At 36.8% G+C, this 24,982-nt stretch overlaps 1 protein-coding gene across 4 annotated transcripts in view; it reads right to left on the bottom strand.

Annotated features, from left to right (window-relative positions):
- The window catches only part of LOC114137745 (attractin-like protein 1), a 324,777-nt gene that overhangs the window by 164,240 nt on the left and 135,555 nt on the right, over positions 1 to 24,982 (bottom strand). For all 4 annotated transcript variants that reach the window (XR_003594084.1, XM_028006550.1, XM_028006549.1 and 1 more), the window contains 2 exons: positions 21,698 to 21,791; positions 10,479 to 10,531 (listed from right to left, as the gene is read on the bottom strand). Coding sequence is in view for 3 of the 4 variants with exons in the window: in XM_028006550.1 (XP_027862351.1) it covers positions 10,479 to 10,531; positions 21,698 to 21,791 (147 nt within the window). In the remaining variant the exon portion in view is untranslated. The remainder of the gene's footprint in view (positions 1 to 10,478; positions 10,532 to 21,697; positions 21,792 to 24,982) is intronic.

Here is a 24,982-nt window from a genome sequence, read left to right on the forward strand (position 1 = left end):
TGTCACTAAACTGTCAATGTTTGATGTTTTGAGGCATGAACACATTATGTACTACTTTGTTAAGCAACATTATATCAAGTTCCTCTATAAGGACTGTTATTTTTTTATTCTTTGTCATTTTAACAAAATAGCAAAAGATTATTAAGGCACCTAATGCCTTAATAATGCCTTCATTAACCTAAAATATACACTGAGATGTAACTTATTTAACATACTTTAATTTCAGTATATATAATAGTTTACTTTTAAAGTAAGCTTTAAGTGAATTCAAAATCTATTTTGAGCATATATTTTAAAATGTACACAAAATGTCATTAAAATCATACTGTTTCATTGGTACATCAGTACATTGGTATTGAGCAAATACATATTTTGTATAGTAAAGTATACTTTTATTTAATATATTTCTTTAAAATGTACTGTGGTACCATTATATTTAAATGTGTTTTAAAGTTATAATGTCAAAATTGGTACAAGCATGCTGTAGGTATATGTAGTACACTACACTTAATACTTAGTATGCTTAAAATGTACGTACGCAAATGTAAGTATGTTTTAAATATACTAAAGTATATATTTTTATCACCTGCTAACATATAAAGCAGAACAGGCAGCAGCTTTTTATTTTTAGCTCAGACAAGCGTTCATGTTCTCAGACTATTTTCACAAGTTTAACCTTCTAGCCCCAGTCCAGTCCAGTCCAGGCCAGTTTTACCACAGACTCAGAGAAATTTGACCTAACATTACACCGATTCGCTTTCCAGGTTCACTCCTGGCATTTAGGATACATCACTCCTGTGGCTGATATTTATCAAACCTGAAAGTAATAACTATATGTGTTTGCCAAAAAAGTAAAGTTTGCCAGTAAAAGTCTTGACTCAGGTGGTTTGGAAGGCTAGTTAAAATGCTACATTTTCCAGCTCACAAAGCATCTTGCAGGAAGACGATATAATAAAATTTTTGGATAGATTTGTGCTCACTGAAATGTAATGTGAGACAGCAGTTAAGTACTGCTCAGTTCCTTTTCATGAGGCATATATACAGGGAAAATAGGACACAAGGCTAAAGAGACCTGATGTTAAACTTGCATATTAAATGTTGTGCTGCTCCAGAAATATGCCTTCTGTCTGAGGAAAATCAGCTTAACACACAACAGTTCTTATAATGAATTCTGGCAGCATCTAAACTATACATGTCTGTCACAAGTGCAGGCAAAACCAGAGAAGGAACGTAATGATGAGTTTTTAATAACTATAACTAATCAGCTCATATTTAATAATTACATCATCAGACAGATCAGAATATTAAGTTATGTGGAAATTTTGGTAAAAGCCAAAATGCAAATAAATGTCATTAATGCAAAATACCAATTTCAGGCAAAAGAAACGTTTCTCCAAATCAGCTTTTTTCTATATAAAATTTATGAAACTTTAACAAAATTGCCAGTGTTTTGTCTGTGTCTGGTAAATTTTTGGTTAAAACAAGTTTGTACTTCATTCAGTGGCGAGAGAATCCAGACACTTTCCACAAATTAAAGTAGCGATACTTCATACAAAAATACCTTGAGTAAAAGTAAAATTATTATTGTCCATCTTATTTTTATGTATTGCTTTTAACACAGAGCGTTTCGTGTGAATCTTTATATAAAGGCTGTTTATCTATTCTATTCCAAAAAGCACAACGGAACAAAATTACTCCTAAAATTAAATTGTTTCCAAAAGGTTAGTCAAGCAAATGTAACTTGCTTCCAACTCTGCCTGGCGCCAAAACGTTTCATTGAAAACTTGGGTTTTTTAAAATTGTCATGTTTCCATAAAGGGTAATTCCCATTTGCGCAATTTTATGATCAATGAAAACAAACCTAGTGAGAAGCTACACTAGGTTGGCAGACTGAGGGAAAAGGAATAATTAAAACAGAGAGCTGAAGACAAAATAAAGGAAAAATAATAATCAAAACGATTAAATCAACTAACACAAAGGAATGAACTGATATGTTGCCAAAATGAAATGTCCACTTCTTTCAGTAATGAGCTGCTTTCTAACCTTTGATGTCTGAACTCAGCAGAGACACTGTGAAGCTTTTCAGTTTACAGAGCAAAAATAAGTTGGTATCACATGCAGGGAGAGAGTCTGTGTTATCACCTTCCTCTTAGTTGTACAATCCCGGGGCGTCACCAAGACGAAAGCAAATTATGTTTGACAAACACTCTTGTTTTGTTCACCATTCATGGCAATTTAGTCTGAACAGCAGATACGATCAGATCAAAGAGGGTTTTTCTTCTTCCCCGCTCTCTTCCAGGCAGACTTGCTCTGATGCAGCTCACTTGTTTATCCCATAAGGGTCGCAGCAGCAGAGCGTGTGGGGGTTTTATTTGTTAAGAAAAAAAGGGATGCAGACTTGAGTGTGCACATGTGTAAGTGTTTCTCCAGTGAATCCAGGGTGTAAATTCCTGAATATATTACAGTCATGTGTGTTTAAGAGTATACAGGTGTGCATTTCTTACTGTCTTGCGCTGTTAATTAGGGAGGAGAAGAAAACAAACACATTTAACTCACAAAGATCACATAATAGGTCCTTTCTGAGCTTAATGTCAAGGCAGTTAGGATCAAGGTTTAAAGTTTCATTTTACAAATCCCACCTGCGAAATCTAACAGCAGTTTCACTAAGAAAATGACATGTGAAAATTCACATGTCACATAAATCACATTAATATACCACAAACTGTATTAGAAATGTCTTCAAGTTGAGTAATGTGTAAGCTGATGAAGCCAAAACAAGTGCGGACTACCCGGTATGGGGCAAAAAGACGGAAACCCCCATTCAGAACTTAATCCAGTGGAGATATCTGCAGCGAACAGCAGCAAGCAAAACAGGTGTCAACTCCCCAACAATGTCATTTTGTCAGATTGTCTCATCGACATTTCATTCACTGTTTGTTATCAACTCATTATTTCCCATTTGCAACACTTTCCAGATGGAGAGTGGAGCACAATGTGCAGCGTCAAGATATTCAGAAAACAGGTGAAATAAACAAGAGGACCACAAGGATTTCACACTGAACATGACTGGAAGTCAAGCTGGAGTTGATGAATCTATGGGAAATTCATCTTGGCTTAAACAACAATGCATAAGACACCAGAAATGTTGCAATTTGTTATTCAAGCAAACTGGGAAGGGAAGAGAGGGACAGTAAAATTTATACAGCGGCTTTCCAATCTCGATCCACATCTACCCATTGGTTATCACAAACGGGAACACATTTATACACTGAGATGCAGACAGTGTTTGGCTGAAAGGGTCTTGGCCAGAAACCTTCTCAGGAGGAAGCTGGATCTGAACCAATAACCTACCAATTGCAAAATAAAGTACACCAATGTACCACACACATACAGTATATATGTAAAAAATCTGGTTTGCCCCGACATAAGGGGGCAATCCAAACAGACACACAGAAGTCTGATTGAGGTTACATAGCATTATGAACAACCACGAAAAATATTGGATTTCAGCCAAAAATCTGAACTGAGCATCAATACTTCCTGTGTGAAAGCTGTGGCTCCTGGTGTATTTGTGTCATGTGACCACTTTGTTTCTGTCCTCCAACAGTAGTATTGTGAACCACAAACAAAAATAGGTAGCCTGGTGCTCCTTTAGTTTTTCTGCGTAAAGTTGCTGTTGATTTAAGATGCTACATCTGCCAACCACCACAAGAGGGTTCTGCATCAACATCAGCAGCCTGTCAACAACATACATTCCTTTGGCCTCAGGATACCATTACCAAGAATCTTTGGCACACAACAGATTGTAGCTATAATGAATGTCCTCCAGTCAGAAAAGCTGTTCAGCGCCAACTTCTTTAAAGCAAAGAATGAACTTTGAAGTGGTTGAAATATTCTCAAAGCATAGTTTGTCTTGCATATCATTTTAGCCCTCAAACAACAAACCTTAAGATAAAAAAAAAACATGACAAATTAACTCCTTTTCAAGCCTCAATACTCACTTCTTAATCTATATCGAACTAGGTTATTCAGCTACTCTTTGAGTTTGTCTCCGTTTGTGTTTTAAAGGAGATTATTGGGCCTGGAGGGTATCGTGGTCTGCTCTATGCTGTTTGGTTTAACTGGTCGTTGAGCCGTCTGCTGGTCTTGCCAGTGGAAGCTGTGGGACACTCACTGGGAGCTACTAATGAGACATTCATTGTAGTTTGCTGTGATGGAGTATGACAGTAGTTCATTAAATTGTTGTCGTGGCGATGCCTGCTCATAAATGCGAGCCAGACTGGGGGGCAAACTCATTAAACTGCAAAGTTGTCTTTTATCAATTGACTAGCGGTTCAATATGAAAGCCTTTACTAAACCAAGGCGACTGTCTGCGCTTCAGCCCCAGAAGACATGAGGAACATGGCAGCCAATAGCTGGATGCTTGGAATTTATTATTCTATTCATCAAGTTCATCAACATAAATTTCTGACAGGTGCTGCAACATGAACATATAAACCTGGGACTATACAGCGGCCTGATATTTACTGTGTTTTAATTCTCAGGCCAAAGTAATCAATGCAGTCGTTACAATGAAGTAATAAAACATCTGGCCTTATAATATGCTGCTTAACTTAACTGCTTTCAAACCCAACAGAAGACTGTTTGTTTGGAGTAGTGCAGTGTTAAAATACCAGATTTTTATGGATTAATTATGGAGATTTTAATGCGTTAGAAATTTAACGCAATTATTTTGAGTGGGACTTTTGTATTTGTGCTTCTGGTAGGACCATAAATTTGACACTGGTAACATTCTGAAACCACAGCAACAGATGGCAAGTCCACTTTTATTGGCCAACAGTGGGTTAATTTTTGCCTCAAAAAACAAATTGATAGGACACTGGAAAAGGCTATTATTGTGCTCAAGTTGTGCTAAAAGGAGTTAGCCTATCAGCGAAGCTATTCAAGCCTAAAATCCATGAATGATGAAGGATTCCTGAAACACTGAAAACTGAATGGGGAAAATAGCACTTTGCACCAATCTGATGGTTAAATAGTCAAAAAACAGAATAAAACCTAATATCTGTGTGGTTGAGTTCATGTGTCTATTTATTCAATAATTTTGTGGCAAAAAGGGTTTTTGAATCGAGAATGTTGCATATTTTGTCGATGTATGGTTTTCGATTAAAATGGTATTCATTAATTACGGACCCTGCAATGAACCTGATTAAAAACTTTCATCCAGTCCCAACACTATTTTGAACCCATCATTACAGAGTCCAAATCACAGCACCTCTAACAGCTGTGCTAGCCGTCAAGCTAGCAATCCTAAATGAAGAAGCACCACAAGAAGCTAGAGGAAATATGGAGGATCCAAAAAGTAAATGAAGAAGTTATGGAGAGTGAAATCTGCAGTGGATTTTAGTAAACTTCAAACTATAACCCCACAAATTGAGGGAGCAGCTACAGAAGATCTGAGATGTCTGCCCAAATGAGTGCATTCCTACACGTTGTTCCAATGAACCCTCAGACCATCAGATCTATGGCTGAGGGGTTTTTATCGCTTTGACCTGTATCTACATTTGTTGTCCACTTCATTTATTCAGGGTATGGTCACGTTAAAGGAGGAAAACGTTTGAAATTTCTGTCAATGTCTTATATTTCTACAAAAAAAAATCTTATCTTAACAGGGTGTGTAGACTTTAGAGAACCAATGTTCTGTTCCCCAAAGACTCGGATCAACTGACGGCTCTTCACCTCCTACCCAGTTACGTCAAACATGACATGCTAAGCACTGGGTGTTATTTCACTACTTTATGTCATATCACATTATGTATTATCACACAGTCACAGCCAGCCTTTTATTTTTACCCCACTGTTGTGTCAGGGAACAAGTGTGAAATGCCTCCAAAGTGTTTGTAGACATTGTTGGAAGAGATCTGTTCCATTCAGACCCACCAACAAGAGTTGATGGAAAGGGTGTTAGATCTGTAAATGTAGCTCCTCAACCTCTGACTCACTGTAAGTGTTTGGGACCATAGTTGCATATTTTGAGTGAAGCCAGAGTGACGTATGGGGAACAGATCCAACCATTTAAGCTCTATGAAAGTAGCTGAATGGATACTTCAAGGGATGTTTTACTAAAGTCCATAAAAAGCCAGATCATTCTAATAAAGCAGGAGATGTAGAGCAGTGGCCACTGCTCCTGGCCTTCAGGGTCCTGCACATTTTTTAAAAAATATTTCCTATAAACAACTGATTCAAATAACTGAACTTCGTCCTCAGCATGTTGCCAAGGTCAATAAATCCTCCCAATGAGCCATTTATTAATATCTGGTGTTTTAAGGCAGCGAAGGTCTCAAACATGCAGGAGAGCCGCCCCTAAGCAACATGACGAGGGAAAGAAAACCCATCTGCTGCTGGATTTTCGTTTTTGTTTGATTAAAACATGAAACTGAAATTTATATAATGTCTGTAAACCTATACGGCAGAAAGAAGTTGTTCCAACTAAAACCTTGACCGTGAGACCACATTGTATTATATTGGGTAATATTTATATCAATAAATCAGCTTCCCTAGATGACACGTTCAGCTTTAAAACTCCCATTTTGTGTTTGAATCAGTGATACTCACACTGTAAAGGATTACTGTTTTGGTTCAACATTAACTTTCACACATAGTCAGGTGTGCCTGGCGTATACAGAGCACCCTGTCAGCAAACAGCATTTTGATTGGCTACATTTCTCTTGACAAAGTCCTTAATTTCCCACAATACAAATGGATGCTAACAGGTTTGATGAAATAGTTGGGCTTCGGGCCCCGTTTGCTCTCCATCAGGACAGCCAGCACTCACAAGGTGATGTTTTAGCTACTGTACGACTGTTTGTGCCAACTGTCAACCTCAGCAGATTGATGTCACATACAAAACACTTTGACATGTTCTACAAATGTTAATCTGTACTGTATCAATCACATGTTTCATGCAGTTAACTGGTAAAGAGGCAGTATTAAGCTTTACATTATGTTATAATGTTATTCTCGCATCAAAAACAAACCTGGTATGTTGCCTTAATTCATTCACGTATGAGAAAGCCTTTAATCTCCATGGCAAACACTCAGCTGTGATAAACGACTGGGTGGACCTAGCTCCACTTTCGAGGACAAAGCTCCTCCTCAAGCTGCAGAGTCCAATCCTTCTACTTCCTCCTCGCAGAGCACTCCTCCCCTGCAACTCGCCCACTCAGCTCCTTCAGACTAGCCAGCAGCAATTAGCAAACACCTGGTGGAACTGCTGAGCTACTTCTCAGAGGAAAGCTGGTAAAAATGTTCTTAAGGGATTAATAGAGGAGAAATGTTAAAGAGACAGAGTCCCTATTTTAAGGCGTTAAATTACAAGGTAAATTTTCTTTTAAGTTATGTTTGATATATGCAGCATTTTATATCTACTAAGGGGAACATAGTTATGTGATTATGCTGTAAAATGACACTATGTGGTTGGAAAATATGTAATACTGCAATTTTAATTATTTGAAAATCATACAATAGAATATTCAGGACCTTTTTTAAGATTCTGTCACCCACAGTTGAGGTGTACCTTTGATCAAAAATACAAACCTCTTTATTCTTTATAAGTGGGAAACTTGGAAAAAAGCAATCAGTATCAACATCAAATACTTAAATTCTGTTGTATTAATCTAAATTGTGTTAAAGAACAGCAACCCAGTTTATGCAAGCTCCTTCTACAAATAATCTCATACTGCATAAGGTGACCTGAGACAGATTATGCTTTTCCTTATCAGTCCCGCTGCTCAATGACATTTAAAGCTAATATTGACCTCAGTCACAGTTGTGGCTCCACTCATATTAAAAGGAAGTGGATTGCTTTTAAAATATCTAATTTGCACACATACGCAGTCTTGCATGAGTGTGCAGAAAATAGTGACTGTATGGCAGAAAAGGTTTTGGATGTATTTACATCTGATATTGCTCACTCTTGTTCAAACAGTGCTACGCCGTAATGCCACATTAATAAAAGTCACAATGGAGTCAAACGCATGTGGAAAAAACCACACAGCACTTCAGCCGTAGTCATAGCGATATCGAGGAGCCCTGCACTGGCAGACTAATAGCTCCTAAAACGGGTGCATGTCCGTCTGGATACGTGTGCATTATCGGAAGCAACACATAATGTTGGTACCACCTAGTGCTTTTAGACATCAGTCCTAAAGTCAGAAGTTCAAAATGTTTGCTTAGGAAAAGAAACTTCTTGCATTACACATGGTTTTTCCTTTACATCATCCTAATTCATCACTTTTCTCTTAACGGCCAGTCTTTCTACCTGTCCAGCATCTTCATATATGTTTAAAGGGCATTTCTGACTTTTCTTTTTCTGCTGAACTCTTCTAATTGGTGCATTTTGTCTAACGTTGCAGCTTTCATAGTCACACTATATGGTTATTGACATTGACAAAACTTAAACTTTCTGTCAGTATGGTGTAATACTGTATTTGTAATGATGACTGCAATCCATAGACAAATCATTTTTCCCCCATGCAAGCACGAGCAAGCACGCTTGCATGCTGCAAAACATCTGTTTTGTCTCCAGATTTCCTCCTTCATCTGCCCTCCAGAGTCAAAAACCAGCAATTTGTTGCAAATGAGGAAAGTCAATGTGAAACCTGGTTGCATCTGGAAACACAAAAACAAACTCCAGGACATAAACATTGCTTTAATTTTGTCTCCCCATCTTCAAAACTAAGAAAGAGGGAAACATTTCTTTTTCTAAATGTCTCTGTGCTCGGGGATATTTCAATCAGATTTTTTTTGTCAGCAACACATTTCTAAATCATTTATAGGCTAGTGCCAAAATCCGAGCAAGCTTTCAAAATGTCACAAAAAAAGGCAAATTAGTCATGTTTCCGTCTACTAGTTTGGAGAGCATCAAGCAGGCTATGCTAAGAGTATTATTATCAAATGTTACTGTTACATATGGCTGTAAGAAACAGGAAGTAAACTAGCATGAGCCACACATCCTAGAAAAAAGAAGAAACGTTTTCAGGAATAAGTTGCAATCAAGCAAGTTGTAATTGTTCTGTCATGTCAACTAGTATTTACAATGTTACATATTTCCAGAAAGACGCCAACAACAGAAACAGTTGATAAGTCATGTGAGGTAAACATTATCTGGTAAATGTGCTTTGCCGAAAAAATAATTTCTCTTTTTATCGCATTAATCTTTTTACAAAAAGTCAAAATCCACCTCAAGTGAGTACAACCTTTTTTGTGAAACTGAGCTACTTGAGGTTTATAATTTACCTATTTCCATTAACCCTTTCTAAAGATGTTCTGATCTGCTCTCCATTTAACTGCATACTTGCAGCTCTGGTCACATGTGCAGGTTACAGCTGCTTCTCTTTATTCACACTGTTTCCATGTATGCCAAGCTAATCACTACAATGTGCTACTTCCTGTTACTAGAGTCCAAATTAAGCAGTCTTTTACACAGCAGTCGTTACGAACATTACAGCAGACGCTGATGGTACAGTTAGTCTATTATTTTAGCTCATAATTTTGAATTGCAGAATTGACTTAAGCATTGACTTAATAGGCAGAAGTGTCTTATTATAGATGTTAGTGTGTTTTTATCTGAATAAATAAGTTCATACATTAAAAAATCAATTCTAAAATAATTTGTCTTATTAAAAGTTACTACCAGGTGTTTAGGTGAACAATTAATGCTTTACGGAAGTTTTCATTAGAAAATACTACCGGTAAATTCTACGTCTGGTTCCAGACTTCCAGATGTTCGATCTTTACTAGAAAACAAAGGCCCACGTGGAAATGTAATCAAAAAATGTCCTTTATGCTTAACTATCTGGCAGGAACACCATAAGTTGCGTCATCTGACAGTTTATACTGATGAATTTTATATATTATTGCTTATTGAGCTAAAATGTTACTTTAGTGAGCTTGCTGTATGTTTTGTTGTAAACATGACTCAATGTGTTGACTATTTTGTCATTTCGCTTTATTTAATTAAACAAGCAGCATCTAGTCTCCAGGGTCTTCTTTTGGTTTAACTTGGTGTTGCCAACTTCCTTGTGGAAATCAGATTAAACTTAACCCTGATGTAAAGCCGTTTGTTGTTAAAACAGCAGCAGAAGGTATTGGAATTACACATTTTAGGACTTTTAACTCCAAAGCTGGAATGGAAGAGGAAATATTGTGTGCTATGTACTAGTTCTGAAAGTTTGATAAGTTTTCTATGCAGTAAGGCGACATTGCAGCAGTAGCACACAGCTGAACAGTACACAGTTATGCTTTTTTTATACACTAGGCTGGTTGAAGGCGCATTGAAATTCAGATGAGGAATGGTTTCTGCTCTAGAGTTGTGTGTCTACATACAAAATGACCAACAAGGTCAGTTTGCTTCCAGGAATAATAGAAGGGCGAACACACATCCAGACCAGGACTCAGTAAAATGTTGGCAGCATACTTACAGTAGCAGGTTCCACGGAGAGGGTTACCAAGGTATCGGTTCTCTGAGTCGCATCTGCAGCAAAACAAAGGCGGGAAGGGGCAGGAGGAAGATCAGAGGAAAGAAAGCACAGCAGCATTAGCATTCAGCACTGGTAAGTTTTATTAAAGCTATTTTTGTAGGGGTGTGTGTGGTAGTGTGTCAGCTGGGTGTTTTGTCTTCCTCGAGCTGCTTGGTAGGTAATTTCCCCTCTGCAGGCCCATCTAGCCAACCCCCCCCCCCACCCAAAAAGATTCCCACATTCAGACACCAAATACAGATGGACACAGGTTTTAATGAGGAAATCTCACACATGTATTGGTGGGTTGTCATGCATTTGAATGCTAAAGGTTTGAAAAATGGAGATGAAAAACAAGCTTTTCCTTCATGAATGTGAATAAAGGAGTTTTGATTCCTAGAACTGATTCCAGTAGAGGATCATCAATAATGAAAAACAACAAATTCAAAATCTATATCTATCGTGATCAACACATAAGTAATTCACCACAAAAACAAACTCCTGGACATAAGCACTGCTTTAATTTCCTCTCTCCTCATCTTCAAAAAAAAGATATTTTTTAAAAATATCTTTCCTCCAGGGATGGTACAGTCATCTTTTTAAATCAAGCATTGTCGTTCTCATATTTACCTTTTTTATCAATGACCTTATTATGTAACAGAACCTGTTTTTAATAAATAAAAGATATTTTGTCCGGTAGGAGTTAGACTGGCCGCATAAACACAGCAAAAGTCTTTAAAAAACTCACATCTTCTTCGCACTGACAACGCTTTTAAACATTGAGTTTGCTAAACAGTTAGGTTAATTAGAATGGTCCTTGCAAACTAATATGGACCACACATCTGACGTGAACAACACAAAACAAATAATTCACCATCACACAATACAGTTTTGGATTTATTTTAAATTATTAATGTTCTCAAAACCAATCCTATGTAGTTTTTGTTTTTTAGCATGTCTGTTGGTGACCTGGGAAACATACTCAGACTTCAATTAACCTACTTCCTGTTAGGAAGGTAGCATTCACAGATTTACATTTTTTTCTTTATAACATAACTACAGATTGTTTAGTAGAGCATATCTAAAACATTTAAAAAATACTTAAGTTTGGGAAGCTGAATATCTATAGCCAGAGCTACTTGAAGCGCTACTGGCTGACATTTGCAAACCAACCCAGGAAAGACTTTTTTTCTCTCCCTAGAAATATAGATAACAAAACTGTAGATATTATCTTCTGCAGTAGTCCTAAGACAGTTTTCACAGTGCATATTAATGCATAATAAGGTATATTTAGTCTTATTGAACTGTTAAAATAGGCAGTTGTACGGGTTTTTAATTGTCCACTGTACTGATGTGAAAATCTGCACTCAAAAAGTTGGAATCCCCAATACCAGTGTAATAAAATGCATCTTAACTTCCATTTTTTAATACCAGCTTCTGTTTGTTTGTTTTTCAATTTATATATTTAATCCAGATTGTTATGAAAAGTCCTTGACTTAAGTTTGACACAAATGCTACAGTTTAAATACTGCTATTAAAAACTTTATCAGGCCCCTTTTCTTTTCTCTTATTGAGATTTAACTCTTAATGGTTATAAACAAAATAAAATAAATCAAGGAAGATTAGAAAAGCCTTTACAAGTAAACCTCTTTACGCTGCTTTTCAGGTACGTCTGGGTATAAAAAGGAAATTTTGGAAAGATAACTTTTGAAACATATCAAAAATGTATTTTTTGTATTTTGTTGTCTCCCACAAGAAGGGAAATTACTCTATAAAAATTTGTGCTAAAATGCTTTTGAAAAATAAGATTATAAATACTGCTAAGGTTTTCAATAAAAGCATGCCTGCATCAACATTTTAGGGCAAGACAGCTTGTAATATGTGTGCCTGTCAGTAGATTTGCTTTCAAATTCATCTTGATGACTTAAAGAGTGAAGAAAACAACAGCTGTTTACTGATGTTGCAACACATTGGTGGAAATCCACACAGTGACTGCAGAGAATTGAAAAAGACAGAAACAGAATAACTGGAGGAACAGAGGAGCAAACATGCTCTCAATATTCACAACCGTGTTTTCGGAACAAAACGGTAGTGTTGCATTATGAGAAAGTATTCTACCTAATGATCTCTGACAATCATTTCTTCATGTAGAATATAAAAAACCAATACAAAGAGTGGTATGTGTGGGAATTGACCCCCATTTACATTTAATGGGGAATTGATCCCCATTTAATGCACCTCTAATTAAAATGCAGTAACATGACTGTTAATATGGAAGTGGAAAACTTAAGCAAAAAAGCAATGTGTCACCTCAGTGAGCTCAGACTGAGAATACATAGGAAGAAAAAGGTTTCTTTTAGTTTCTGTTTAAAGAGAAGATCGTCTTCTGAAGACTTCTGTGACTTTCAAAGTCTTGGAGTTTCTCCCAGTGGAGCGTCACAGAGGATAGACTGAGACATTTTTAATACAAACAGATTTAATGGATCAGTTTGGATATCAGTAACTGCATCTGTGGATTTGGCAACATTATTTTATAGTGAAACAAGGGAAAATATACATATACAGTACAGACCAAAGTTTGGACACACCTTTTAATTCAATGAGTTTCCTTTATTTTCGTGACTATTGACATTGTAGATTCACACTGAAGGCATCAAAACTATGAATATTACATGTGGAAATATGCACTGAACAAAAAAATGTAAAACAACTGAAAATACCCCTTATATTCTAGTTTCTTCAAAGTGGCAACCTTTTGCTGTGATTACTGCTTTGCACACACTCTGCATTTTCTTGATGAGCTTCAAGAGGTAGTCACCTGAAATGGTTTTCACTTCATAGGTGTGCCCTGTCAGGTTAATAAGTGGGATTTCTTGCCTTATAAATAGTCATGAAAATAAAGAAAACCCATTGAATTAGACAGGTGTGTCCAAACTTTTGGTCTGTACTGTATATATATATATATATATATATATATATATATATATATATATATATATATATATATTAGACATTTTCATCAAAGTTTCATATTTAAAGTGCTTTCTGAAAATTTTGCAGAAGCAGTGACAGAATCTTTATAGAAGTTGATAATGACTGATATGGACTAAGTGATGCTGGGGAGCTGATAAAGCAAACTGTCAAACTTTCTAGTGATTAGAAGAAGATGTGAGCAATACAGGATGGTTGATCTACCTCCTCATTGTCCAAATCTGAAGAGACAAACTGGCTCAGAAACGTTCCGAAAAGGTCAAAACACAAAGAACACATGAATGGTAAAACATTTTTTCTTTCACAGTTGGAAGGCTGTTAATTGTACAGTTAGAAATTATGCCAGAGTCAATATTTCACTGTAATTTTTTTTTTACTTCAGGGGAAAAATACCAGCAGCTTTTCTCTAAAATGAGGCTGAAAACAACCTGGAAAATTATTGTAAAACAAGCATGTACAATTTTTTCACTGATTTCTGATTTATTTATGGCAACTTCACATGAACTCAACAGTGTTAAATTGTTTTACAGTTTACAAATTTTTCCTGTTGGATTTTACTGTTCGTCACTGTTAAATATGTGAATATTTTTTTTACAGTGCAGTCTGATCATACAGCAGGGCAGTGATCCTGAAAGCACCATGAAGTCCTAAAGTAAAACAAAAGTGACTCAGTCAAAGTTTGGACCTAAACCTAGTTGAGATGCTGTGGCGGGTTGCACACACTAGAAATGCCTCAAATCTCACTGAAATAAAAAAAATAAAAAAATCAAAGTTGGCCAAACATCCTCCACAGCGATGTATAAGACTAGGCCTGTCACGATAGCAAATTTTGCTCAGCGATTAATTGTCTCAAAAAATTATTGCGATAAACGATAATATTGTTTGAAGACCTTTTAACACTGATGTAATGGAAATGACGTAATAATCCATGCGATTTCCTGCCAAAGATAGATACACATTATTTTCAAAAGAACATTTAACACTTGAGCTGATAAACAAAATAAACAAAACAACCAAAAACAAAAATAAAATGGATTCTTAGTCTCCATTAACAAAAAACGCACTTGAAAAAAAATTAAACATAAAGCCAAAGTAGAAATAAATACTGCATTCAACCAAAAGATTATGAAGTCTGTATATTATGTTGCCCTTCAGTAATAATTAGATTTAAATAGAGAAGATGGGCACATCGAGTACCTGATGCAATAGTTCACACTACAGGATTTGTTGCTGCTATTTTTCCCCTTACAACTATCTTAGCACGTTGGTCTTTCTAAGATTGTGTGGTGTGTTACGGTAGATCATCGTTGCAGCAATTATGTCGGGGAATCCCAAACAGCTGACACAGCGCCACCCGAAGTCCGGCGGACATTGGAGATGATACGTGGAAACAACATTAATGTTTATTCAACATGCAAAGAATATAGAAATGACAAGGGGAGGAGTTGGAGCGAAATTGCTACCACAGTTGATAAACCGGTAACTTTTCAGCTGTTCTTCGTTAACGTGACGTAAATAGGTTATAATGATTTTCATTCAGTCAGCACTTTACACTGACACTAGCCACATGCATTGCAGGTAGATTGTAGTAAAGCATTGATTAATGCCTGGTTTTAAAATGAGTTCACTGAACTTGTAGCCATTATTTTGTGCCCATTGTTGGACACCACATGGCAGGACCGAACCAGTGGAACCGTTATAGCTAGGATTTCTGTCGGCTAATGTGGGGTCTCAGGTTTTGAAAATTGGCCGACAATCGGCCGACAGCTCTAAGATCGTGTAGTGTGCGCTGGGCTTTACACTAAGGAAATGAGGAAGGGAGGGTCAGTGGAGAGAACCGGAGTTGAGCCTTTTTTCGTTCAGTGTCATCAACAGAAAGAGAAAAAGGTCAGAAGAGACGATAATGCCGATAATTAAAATGAAGTCGGTAGTTTTAATTTATCTTACGATTAATTGATTTATCGTTTATCGCGACAGGCCTATATAAGACCAATTAAGGTTTAGTAAATGATTACTTTACTACCAGAAATATTATGAACAAAATTTTGAAGAAATAATTTTAAATCTGCTTTTTGTGTTTACTGGTCATTTTTGATCAAAATGTGCAGCGCGACTCAAAAGAGGGATAAGTAATCTTGTAAACGGACACCTGGGGCCATTTTCTTTCCTACAGGGAAGGACAGTCTGGTCCTGAACTCAGAGCTCAAACAGAGGCAGTCCGGATACTTAAGCTGCTTACAGCGGTTCTAATGGGCAGAAGATAAGGGCCGCATGAGACTGGGTCATCTCTTCATTTAAAAGAACATGTGACTCAGCTACACAAGCAGCGACACACACACACACACACTATTTTTTTCTGTACTGAAAGTTGATATTATAAACCTCTTAACACTATTTAAGTTAAGGAGTCAAGCTTGTGCTAGTTCTGTTTCTGTATCAAAAATAATCATTTACACTCCATATGGTTTTAATAAGAGTAAAAATGGTAATGTGTGATGCAAAAAAGAGGAAACTACACAAACTGGTGGAAAATTTAAATTCACATAATTTTAAAATGATTACACACAGTTTAATAGATAGCTGAGATCTTCAACAATCAACCTGATCCAAGTGACCAAACTTAAGCATTTTTAATTTTGTGATTAAAATCATCAACTTAAAAAAAGGAAATTAAAGTACAAATATATATATATATATCTGCTAATTAGCATGTTGGTATAGCGCTTTAGCATTAGTGGAACTAATGTTTATGACTATATACAGTATTAGAAGAAATACCCTGGGAAGCCGCTAAGGTCAGGTAGGAGTCTGGAGTGATGGAATAGGAGGCTAAATGGAGGAAAACTACAGCCTGCAATAGCCCACAGTGGACAGATGTGGACAAATGAAAGATGCACTAATTATGTAGAGAGGATTGTGACAATATATTCATGTGCACAGAAAAACCATGGTGTACACACACAAACATAACAAACTAGCTTTAGCTAATATCCCCATTAGTTCAGACTGTGACTTTGCATACTATGAAACTGCACACCAGCTGAATCTCTGAACACCCACCATCCACCCAACGGGGGACCAAACGTTCACTTTAAACCAAAAAGACAAACCAATTCTCCTCTACTTGTTATGTTTGGAAGTGACCCAGAGAAAACAGCAGCATTCAGATAGTGCTGTGGATACAAGTGAATGAGCATGACTGCAGCAACATGGCCATGAGATAAGCAAGTGAATGCATAACAGATGCTGCACTTCTCTGCAAGAAAATAATAAAAATATGTGTGCAACAAAAAAAGAAGAAAAAAACACCAATTATCAAGTTAATAGGTGTTGAACCCAAATCCATTTGAAACATTTTCTCACCCTCAGCTGGAGATGAGCACAGTGTCATAAGCTAACTGGCTATGACACTGTGCTCATGACACTGTTATAGTTATGACACTGTTATAGTTTAACTAAACTGAAGTTAAAGTTTATTTACTACAACATATGTTCATGTTAGTCTTTTCACTGATTGGGGGATTTTGAAATGTTTTTTTCTTTAAACAGTTGTCAAGGTTTCCCTCAGTGTATTATAAGCCTGGTGGCCTGCCATGCTTCACCAGCACCCAGGCCAGGCTAAGCGTTGCTTGTTTCTGTTTTTAGGAAAATTGAAAGCTTCTCTGTTGCTCTGAGCATTTCAGTGGCAGACCAGACTTATTCCTAAAAGATAGGTTTATAGAAGACAGGTTTATAGTTTATGCATTTAAAGCCAGGAGAGCAGACCAATCACACACCTGGCGTCTCCGCGCGTTGTCTCCGGTTGTCCCGGTTGGCCGTAGCGTTAGTTAACGAACCACCGCTAACCACTCATCATGAGGGTTCAGCCCGGTGAAGAGCTTTCGTGTTCACCTCGTAGTCACGCATCACTCTGGTGCTATATTATTTTATTATTATTTCTATTATTATTTTTCCAGTTACACAAAGCATACCAAATGCTTTGTCCATTTAGTTAGCCAGAGATAATGAATGCAGCCACACAAAGATCTGAAAAACTCATCCATTAAAACTCGAGCAATCAAAACAGCTTCTGTGACTCTTAATTTAACCTCAACAGACACGAAATGGAAAAGCAACTAAAGCCTTAAATTAAATCTCCCGTTTGTTGTGCATTCCAGGCTGTATGAGGCCTGGAGCAGAATTTGACTTGGGGCCCCTTTTCCTGCTAAAATCATCAGCACCTTTAACAGCGTCTATGTTAAATTTGCTGAAATCTGGGAGACAGGGACAGTAGTTTAATTGGCCGACCTAAAAACAATCAGTTATAATTGCAGTTTATTAATTTGTATTTGTGAACAAACAAAGCTGAAACTCAAAGATTAAACTCATAGCATTTGATTATAGCTGTGATAACAAAACAATTTAACTATGAATATTGTTCTTTGAACTTATACAAAGTAAACTTGCCAGCTCTTTAAAACCTTACATTTAAATATTAAACAATTTAAATCTTTTAATTTATGTATGTTGAAACCATTAAATCAAATTTAGCAGCATTGATAATCTCAAACAAATGTTACATTTATCTATCTATGATCTTTATTAAAATATTAGCATTTTTTGGGCCCCTGAATCCCTTGAGGACCTTATGGAGACAATAAATTACTTTGGATTAAACAGTGCAAATAATTGATATTCATTTTAATTGCATACTTTTTATTTGTTTTTTGTTTTTAAGATTCTATACATGTGGGTTTAAATACTGTTTCACTGGCGATGTTTTCCCATAACATATAATTACCCAGTAATATTTTTACAGTTCCTGTCTACTTTACATCTTTTATACAAAAACACGGTGGACTGTCTCGGCACCCCGACCGCTGGGCTTAGCAAGTTTTCTGGGGGAAACTCTGAGTTGTGATCATAGAACATGTCATTAAGAGCAGCTCATTTTTTTGCGCCATACTATTTCACGTTAATGAGGTTCTTTAAAGCCTGAAGGTTAGATTTTATTTAGATTGTCATGTTCTCTGGATTCATGAAAGTCTGGATTGGGCACTGGATGAGAAAATGCACTATAAATGATGTGCTGATTAATGATGCAACCAAATTTGATGTTTTAGGCAAAAAATCCAAATATTATGGTACAAAAGCAACTCAAGCTTACAAATGTGAGCAGAACTTTTTTGATATTCCGCTAATGTCAAGTAAACACAATTTACCACTAAGAAACACAATTAAAATCATATGTGAATAGGGAATCCTGTGTATCCTAGGAAACATTGATTAAAGTTGACAGATAGGACATTTACAGAGACTCAGTCAGACTTCCACCTGGCTTTGCCCTCAGTCTGAGTCACGAACAGAGCACAAGTCCTAGCTCAGTCCGGGTCGCTCAGAGTTCAGAGGCAGCAGGGTCAAATTCAAGATGCTTGCTTCTGGTAAAATAATCAAAACATTTTAAAAATATATATAATCAAGAGGTAATGGTGAATGATATATTAAACAGTGAACAATAATGTCTACTACGTTTAAAGAGAAATAACACCAGAAAAAAGTTTAAAATAAAAACAAATGAAAGCTGTCAGGTCAGGTGTTTATGATACAAGAATTGTGAAGCAGCATGTATTCGATTTTCAAATTAATAATGTCATGCAACTAATCAGATTTTGTAACATAACTTTCGTGTGTCAATAACACTAATACAGTAACTTCTCAGAAATGTAGATTTCTACATATAGAGTGTCTCAGTCTGGTGTAGCCTGGACACTGATTGCTCTTCTGTTGTTCATCACTTTGATCTTTAGTCTTTTTCAGTGTTAAATGAAAATAGTTTTATATTTGACATCTTCTCGTTTCCAGTAAGACATTCTCTCTCTACGTCTTTTCAAAGAGAATCTTCAAGTAACAGGTCCTAGTGTTTTACACATCTTAAACACTTTCTTGTTATCTGGCTGTGTTCAAACATGCTGTACTGCAGCTCATCATCAAAAAGAAGCATCTTGATGTTCCTTCTAATTATAGACCTATTTTCAAATTACCCCTTTTTTCAAGATTTAGAAAAGGCTGTTGATAATCGACTGTCGACGTATAAAAATGCTCCTGGATCAATCTGTTTGAAACCCCACCACAGCACAAAGAGAGAACTTTTAAGAGCTTTTAATGATCATTTGTTTCAGTTGATCACAGTATTATTTTATCTAGACTGGAACACACTGTTGGTCTCAGTCATGGTTCAAGTCCTATCTGGCTCTCAGGTTTTTCCCGTGTCTATGGGAGAATATTCCTCTTCATCAGAACCTATTCATTGTGGAGTACCTCAAGGGTTTATTTTAGGTCCTGGTTTTTTTCTTTATAAATTCTGTTTTAGGGGGGGGTTTCTATTTTTAGGAATCATAACATTTCTTTTCATTGCTTTGTGACAATATTCAAATATCATCCGATTGAATGTCTGTGACCCACTGCAACCTCAATCAAACTGTTTGCATGATGTCAAAGTATAGTTTTCTCCAAGTTGCCTGACCTTGAACAAAAACAAAACTGAAACTACTATGTTTGTTGAGGGCATCCTAGGGAAACTGACTTCCTTGGCACCTTAAAGTATTTGTTTTGAATTTATGAAACACCAATGTGCAAAACAAATTGTGAAATTTATCAACACGGTCCAATCAGACTGATTCACAGGCTAATCTCACCTTGTTATACTTTTGTCCTGTCAAGAACAAAATGACAAACAGACATGATGTTCAAAAGTAATACTAAATTTAGCAAGTGCTAGGCTTATAATTTTGCTTTGGAAAGAATAATAATGTTTTACTATCTATTTAGGGCAGGAAATAACTGTGGGACTAATGCACTATGCTTATCTCACTAAGAGCTATAACTAAGATCTGAATGTTTGGGTTTATTTACACTAAACCCGTTTAGTCCACTTCATTCAAACTCCAGCTTCCAGACTAGAAAGTCCAGTTCGTTTGGGAAGTTGTGAACGCCGAATTGAACTCTGGTCCGCCACCTACAAACCAAGGTCTCAGTTCAACTGAAATGAACTCTGGTACGGTTCCAATGCAAACACAGATGCCAACTGGACCGACCACAGCATAGGGCATTATGGGTAAATACAACCAAAACAAACATGAATCTAGCACTAGTAGAAGAAATGGCTTGTAGTCTTTTACTAGACACAAAAGAGAAATCCTATAACAGCTAATAACTGACGTGTCTCCATTTTTGTTTGAATTTTGTGAAGAAGGAAGTTGCTCTCTGTGTAGTTTCCTACTGTGGTTCTTAGTGCAGCGCCACCACAGGCAGGGAGGGAAACATGTTTTTCAAAGGATTTGTTTGTTTGACACAGTTCAGTATGAAAGTGAACCATACCAGCCGAAAATGTCAAAAATGTTGCAATTATGGTTCTTGATTGAACCAAGTCTATGAGACTATCATGTGTGAAAACATCCTGGTAAAGCTGGGAATTGGCCATTGCTTCACCTGTACCATCTGCACTGACGTTCCTCATAAACCTCTGGAGAAAAAAAACTCTGGAGTTTTTTTGACTCCTCAGTCAAAAAAACACAAAGTTTTTGAAACTTTTCAATATTATACATTAATCAAAATGTTATGTAATCTTAGCCGCGAAATGTATAATTATTGCCTGTTTAAATGAAACGGGTTAGATCATGTTACACAGTTTTGTTTAAAATTTTGTGTAAATACAATCATACCATAACATCTTTGTTTTTTTGAGAAAAGGTATTTTTCTCCACAATTGTCCTGTGTCATTTTAGTATGCATTGTTATTACATCACATTACACACACACATACACACACGCCAGCGTATTCTGCCTGTCCGTGTAACCTCGCCTGCTAGATTTATTGATGCAGCACTTCTCAGTCTGTCTCCATACTGAGTTTGTCTGCCAACCCATTTAGAATATTGTAGTGCGGCAGCGGTCAAGTCTGGCACAAGCAGAGGGTAACACGCACACACCAAGACACACTTATATACCTCTGAATATTCTGATGAACAAAATCCCCATTTTTGAGCATTCAAACAGCTTCCTGGAACCAAAATTCCAAGAAGTTCTTCAGAGAAACTTATTTTTAACGATTTGCAGCTAATCTTGCAGCCAACTCCAACCCATGCTGATCACAGTGATAAATGAGAGTCTGGCAGGTGTTTAATCATAATGTGGTAACATGTTGGTGCACTCACAGCTGACACTGGTCTCCCTTGATGCCCTTGGTGGTACAGAAGCATTTTCCAGAGCTGACGTGGCACAAATTGGCATGGTTGTTACACTTACAAACTGCAAAAGTAAGAACAAAGGAAAAGACAGAATGAGACATGGGAAATTTGAAACTAAAAACAACTGTAGAACTGGAAGACAGATCTTTTTTAAATCAACTCAATAAAAACACTGCAGAACTGTTCTCTGAATGAGGCTGTAATCCCAAGACATGGCAGCTCTGCATGCAGCACTAAGATGGGCATTCTGTGTGTAAACACAATAATCCTTCAACTGTGTGGTTAATACAGCTCCTGGGGTGGGAATGGATTCAGATGAAGGGACAGGGAGGAGGAATGGGACATGCAGAGAGGAAAAGATTGGGGACAAAAAATTGAGTCAGATTAGATGAGGGGCCAAAACAAATTAATAGGATGAATTCAGCTGAGTCATTCCCACTTTTTACCAAGTCCCTGATTATTTTGATTCCACTTATTGCTCATCATGAGAATCACTTTCTGCTGACTCTGTTTAGAGATACCTTTGATTAGTAGTAAGTGCAACATTGATCAACGTATTTGATGTGTTTTTCTTGATGGCTTTGATGATCACATTCAACAAAATGTAATGTTTATTGCTCTTTTTATAATTGGTTACTGTATTATGTTTACTTGAAGTGCCTTGTTGCTAAAATGTGCTGTACAAATACACTTGACTCATTTGTTCAGCTCTTTCCAGTTCTTGAAACATGATTGTTTTTAGAAAAATGTTTTCTGGTAAACTGTAACCTCAAATTCCACAATGCTGCAAAGCAAAAGTCCCTCCAATAGGGACGTAAACCTCCAATAGTAATAATAATAAAATGTCACACCACAGATTTAAGGTATATGGTCTTAGGTAGGGCCAACCTTCCTCAGATTGAAATAAAAAATAGCTTTTCTAACATGACCCCAACAAAAAACGGTATGTCTATTTGATAGATTGAAGAATGTGAGGGTTTGTTGTCCTTTGAGGGTCTCGAATTGATGCAGGGTGTGGAACAGACTGAGACCAGCTTGACATCACAAGGGAACAGAGACATGTAAGATAAAACATAAATACAACATTTCTGTCTGCTCACCTGGCAGATAGCTGCTATTTTGAAGGATTTTCTTTGATTTCTCTGCCTTATTTTCACAGCTCCCATCTCTTCCATCCTTACACTTTTTCTTGGCACCAGCAGTGACACTTTTATGAGACTATTTGGCATGTTTCTCCCGACTGTGTCCTTTTCTTGTCAGGATTCTAAATCAATATTGTATGAACTGCAAGGTGACCCTAACTTACTCTAATAAACCTGTAATTTGTCAGCCATCTGAAACATAAAAGGATGTCATTGGCCTTTATTTTTCTAGTTTTGTTGCGGGTTGGTCTAATTTTCAGATGCTGTTCCTTCCTTTGAGTGGTTCACTTTTTCTTGTCAAAGACATCACTTTTCTACCTCATTTCTTTCCATGTTTCCATTGAGAAGTTTCACTTTATTTATTTTTTTTTTAAGTGTGTTTTAGTTTTTCTTTCGCTGCATAATCGGGTTTTCTTCCCAGACTGAGGAGGGGGAAGAAGGACGCTGGTTGTTTTCTGCTCATCATCCATCCACTGCCTTTGGCTTACCTTGACCTGAGCTCTCCACTGTTTTATTATAAGAGGCTTGTCTCTGAGCCAGTTGGAAAGAATAATAGCAAAGCAAAATAGTCAATACAGCCAGAGTGGGAAGCAGCTTTGAGTGTGATTACGGCATACCACAAGGTTGCAGGGAACATTCTTGTTTGTCTCTGCCTGTAGTGGCTCCATTCAGAAGTGATTTAAGGTTGAATTACAGGCTTGTGTGAATCACCCAGTTACATCATGCTATTTTTTTATGTGAGAAAACAATTAAAAAGATTGCATGGACAAAAATACCATGTTTTGGTTTTCTTGCCATCTACTCAAGTCTTTTTTTTGTCCACAAAAGTGTTTTTTTTTTATGAAATTTGTTGTCAAATGACATATCATTTGAAAGCCAAGAGAAGATATCATGAAATAAGCTCATTTAAAAAGTATATCCAGTTTACATTTATTTGTATGGATGCACTTTTAAAGCACCCAGGTTGCAAACAACACATTGGATGCAGATGTATTTAGTTTTGTCTGCAAAACTAAATACATCTGCATGCAAAATATACAACATGCACAATTTCAACATTGCATGTTGATATTTTTGGTTACAGTGAGGTAGGGTAGCCATCAGAGAACCAGTGTTCTCCAGACCTCAGCCTGACGTCACAGGATGTATTAGACAAGTGGTGTCCAAAGTCGATCATGGAGAGCCGGTGTTATGCCCAGAAATGCATGCCTGCCGAGAATTGCATCCCCTGTCGCGGGAGCGCGCATCGCTCTAAACTCTCGTATATTGATGAGAAAACGGACTGAAATATGACCGAAGAGGACATTTTTGAAGATATTCGTAACATTATCACGTTTCTTAATCATGTAAGACATAAAACGGTGGGTTTTATTTCGCAGATTAATTGAAATAAATACGGTTTTTATAGCTTTATTGAAACATCTGAGTCGAACGTTTTTCAGTCAGCGTCTGATGAAAATGTTCTCCGCAGATGGCTTGAAATTCCCAGATTTTTCTTTTGACACAATGGCTTAAAGCATTACAAAACAGAAGCCCGTTGTGTAGAATATTTTATATCATCCTTTACTGTCTAGTCTATTAATGTAGGGGGGATGATTTTAATTTCTGAGCCTGCCAATATTTGTATCCCCTGTCTATTGTCCTGTTGATATGAAACTTTACAGAAGTAGCTCAGAGAACAAGTGTCATTACGTAGAAAAGGTAAAATCCCTCTTAACTCTTTATTGCTCCATTTTAGCAGGGGATGCATTTTACGGCAAAGCCTATTATTAGCCTGCCAAAATATGCATGCCCCCTCTATTTTCCTCAAACATTATAATATTGATATGAAACTTATACCAGCAGTTCATAGAACAAGTGTGATTATGTAGAAAAAGTTATTCAACTCATAACTCTGTATTTCTCCATTTTAGTAGGGGATGCATTTTACGGCAAGGCCTATCATTAGCCTGCCAAAATATGTATGCCCCCTCTATTTTTCTCAAATATTATCCTACTGATATGAAACTTATACCAGCAATTCATAGAACAAGTGTGATTATGTAGAAAAAGTTATTCCACTCTTAACTCTTTATTTCTCCATTTTAGCAGGGGATGCATTTTACGGCAA

This window comes from Xiphophorus couchianus, chromosome 22 (genome assembly GCF_001444195.1).
Source record: "Xiphophorus couchianus chromosome 22, X_couchianus-1.0, whole genome shotgun sequence".
Taxonomy (NCBI): Eukaryota; Metazoa; Chordata; class Actinopteri; order Cyprinodontiformes; family Poeciliidae; genus Xiphophorus; species Xiphophorus couchianus.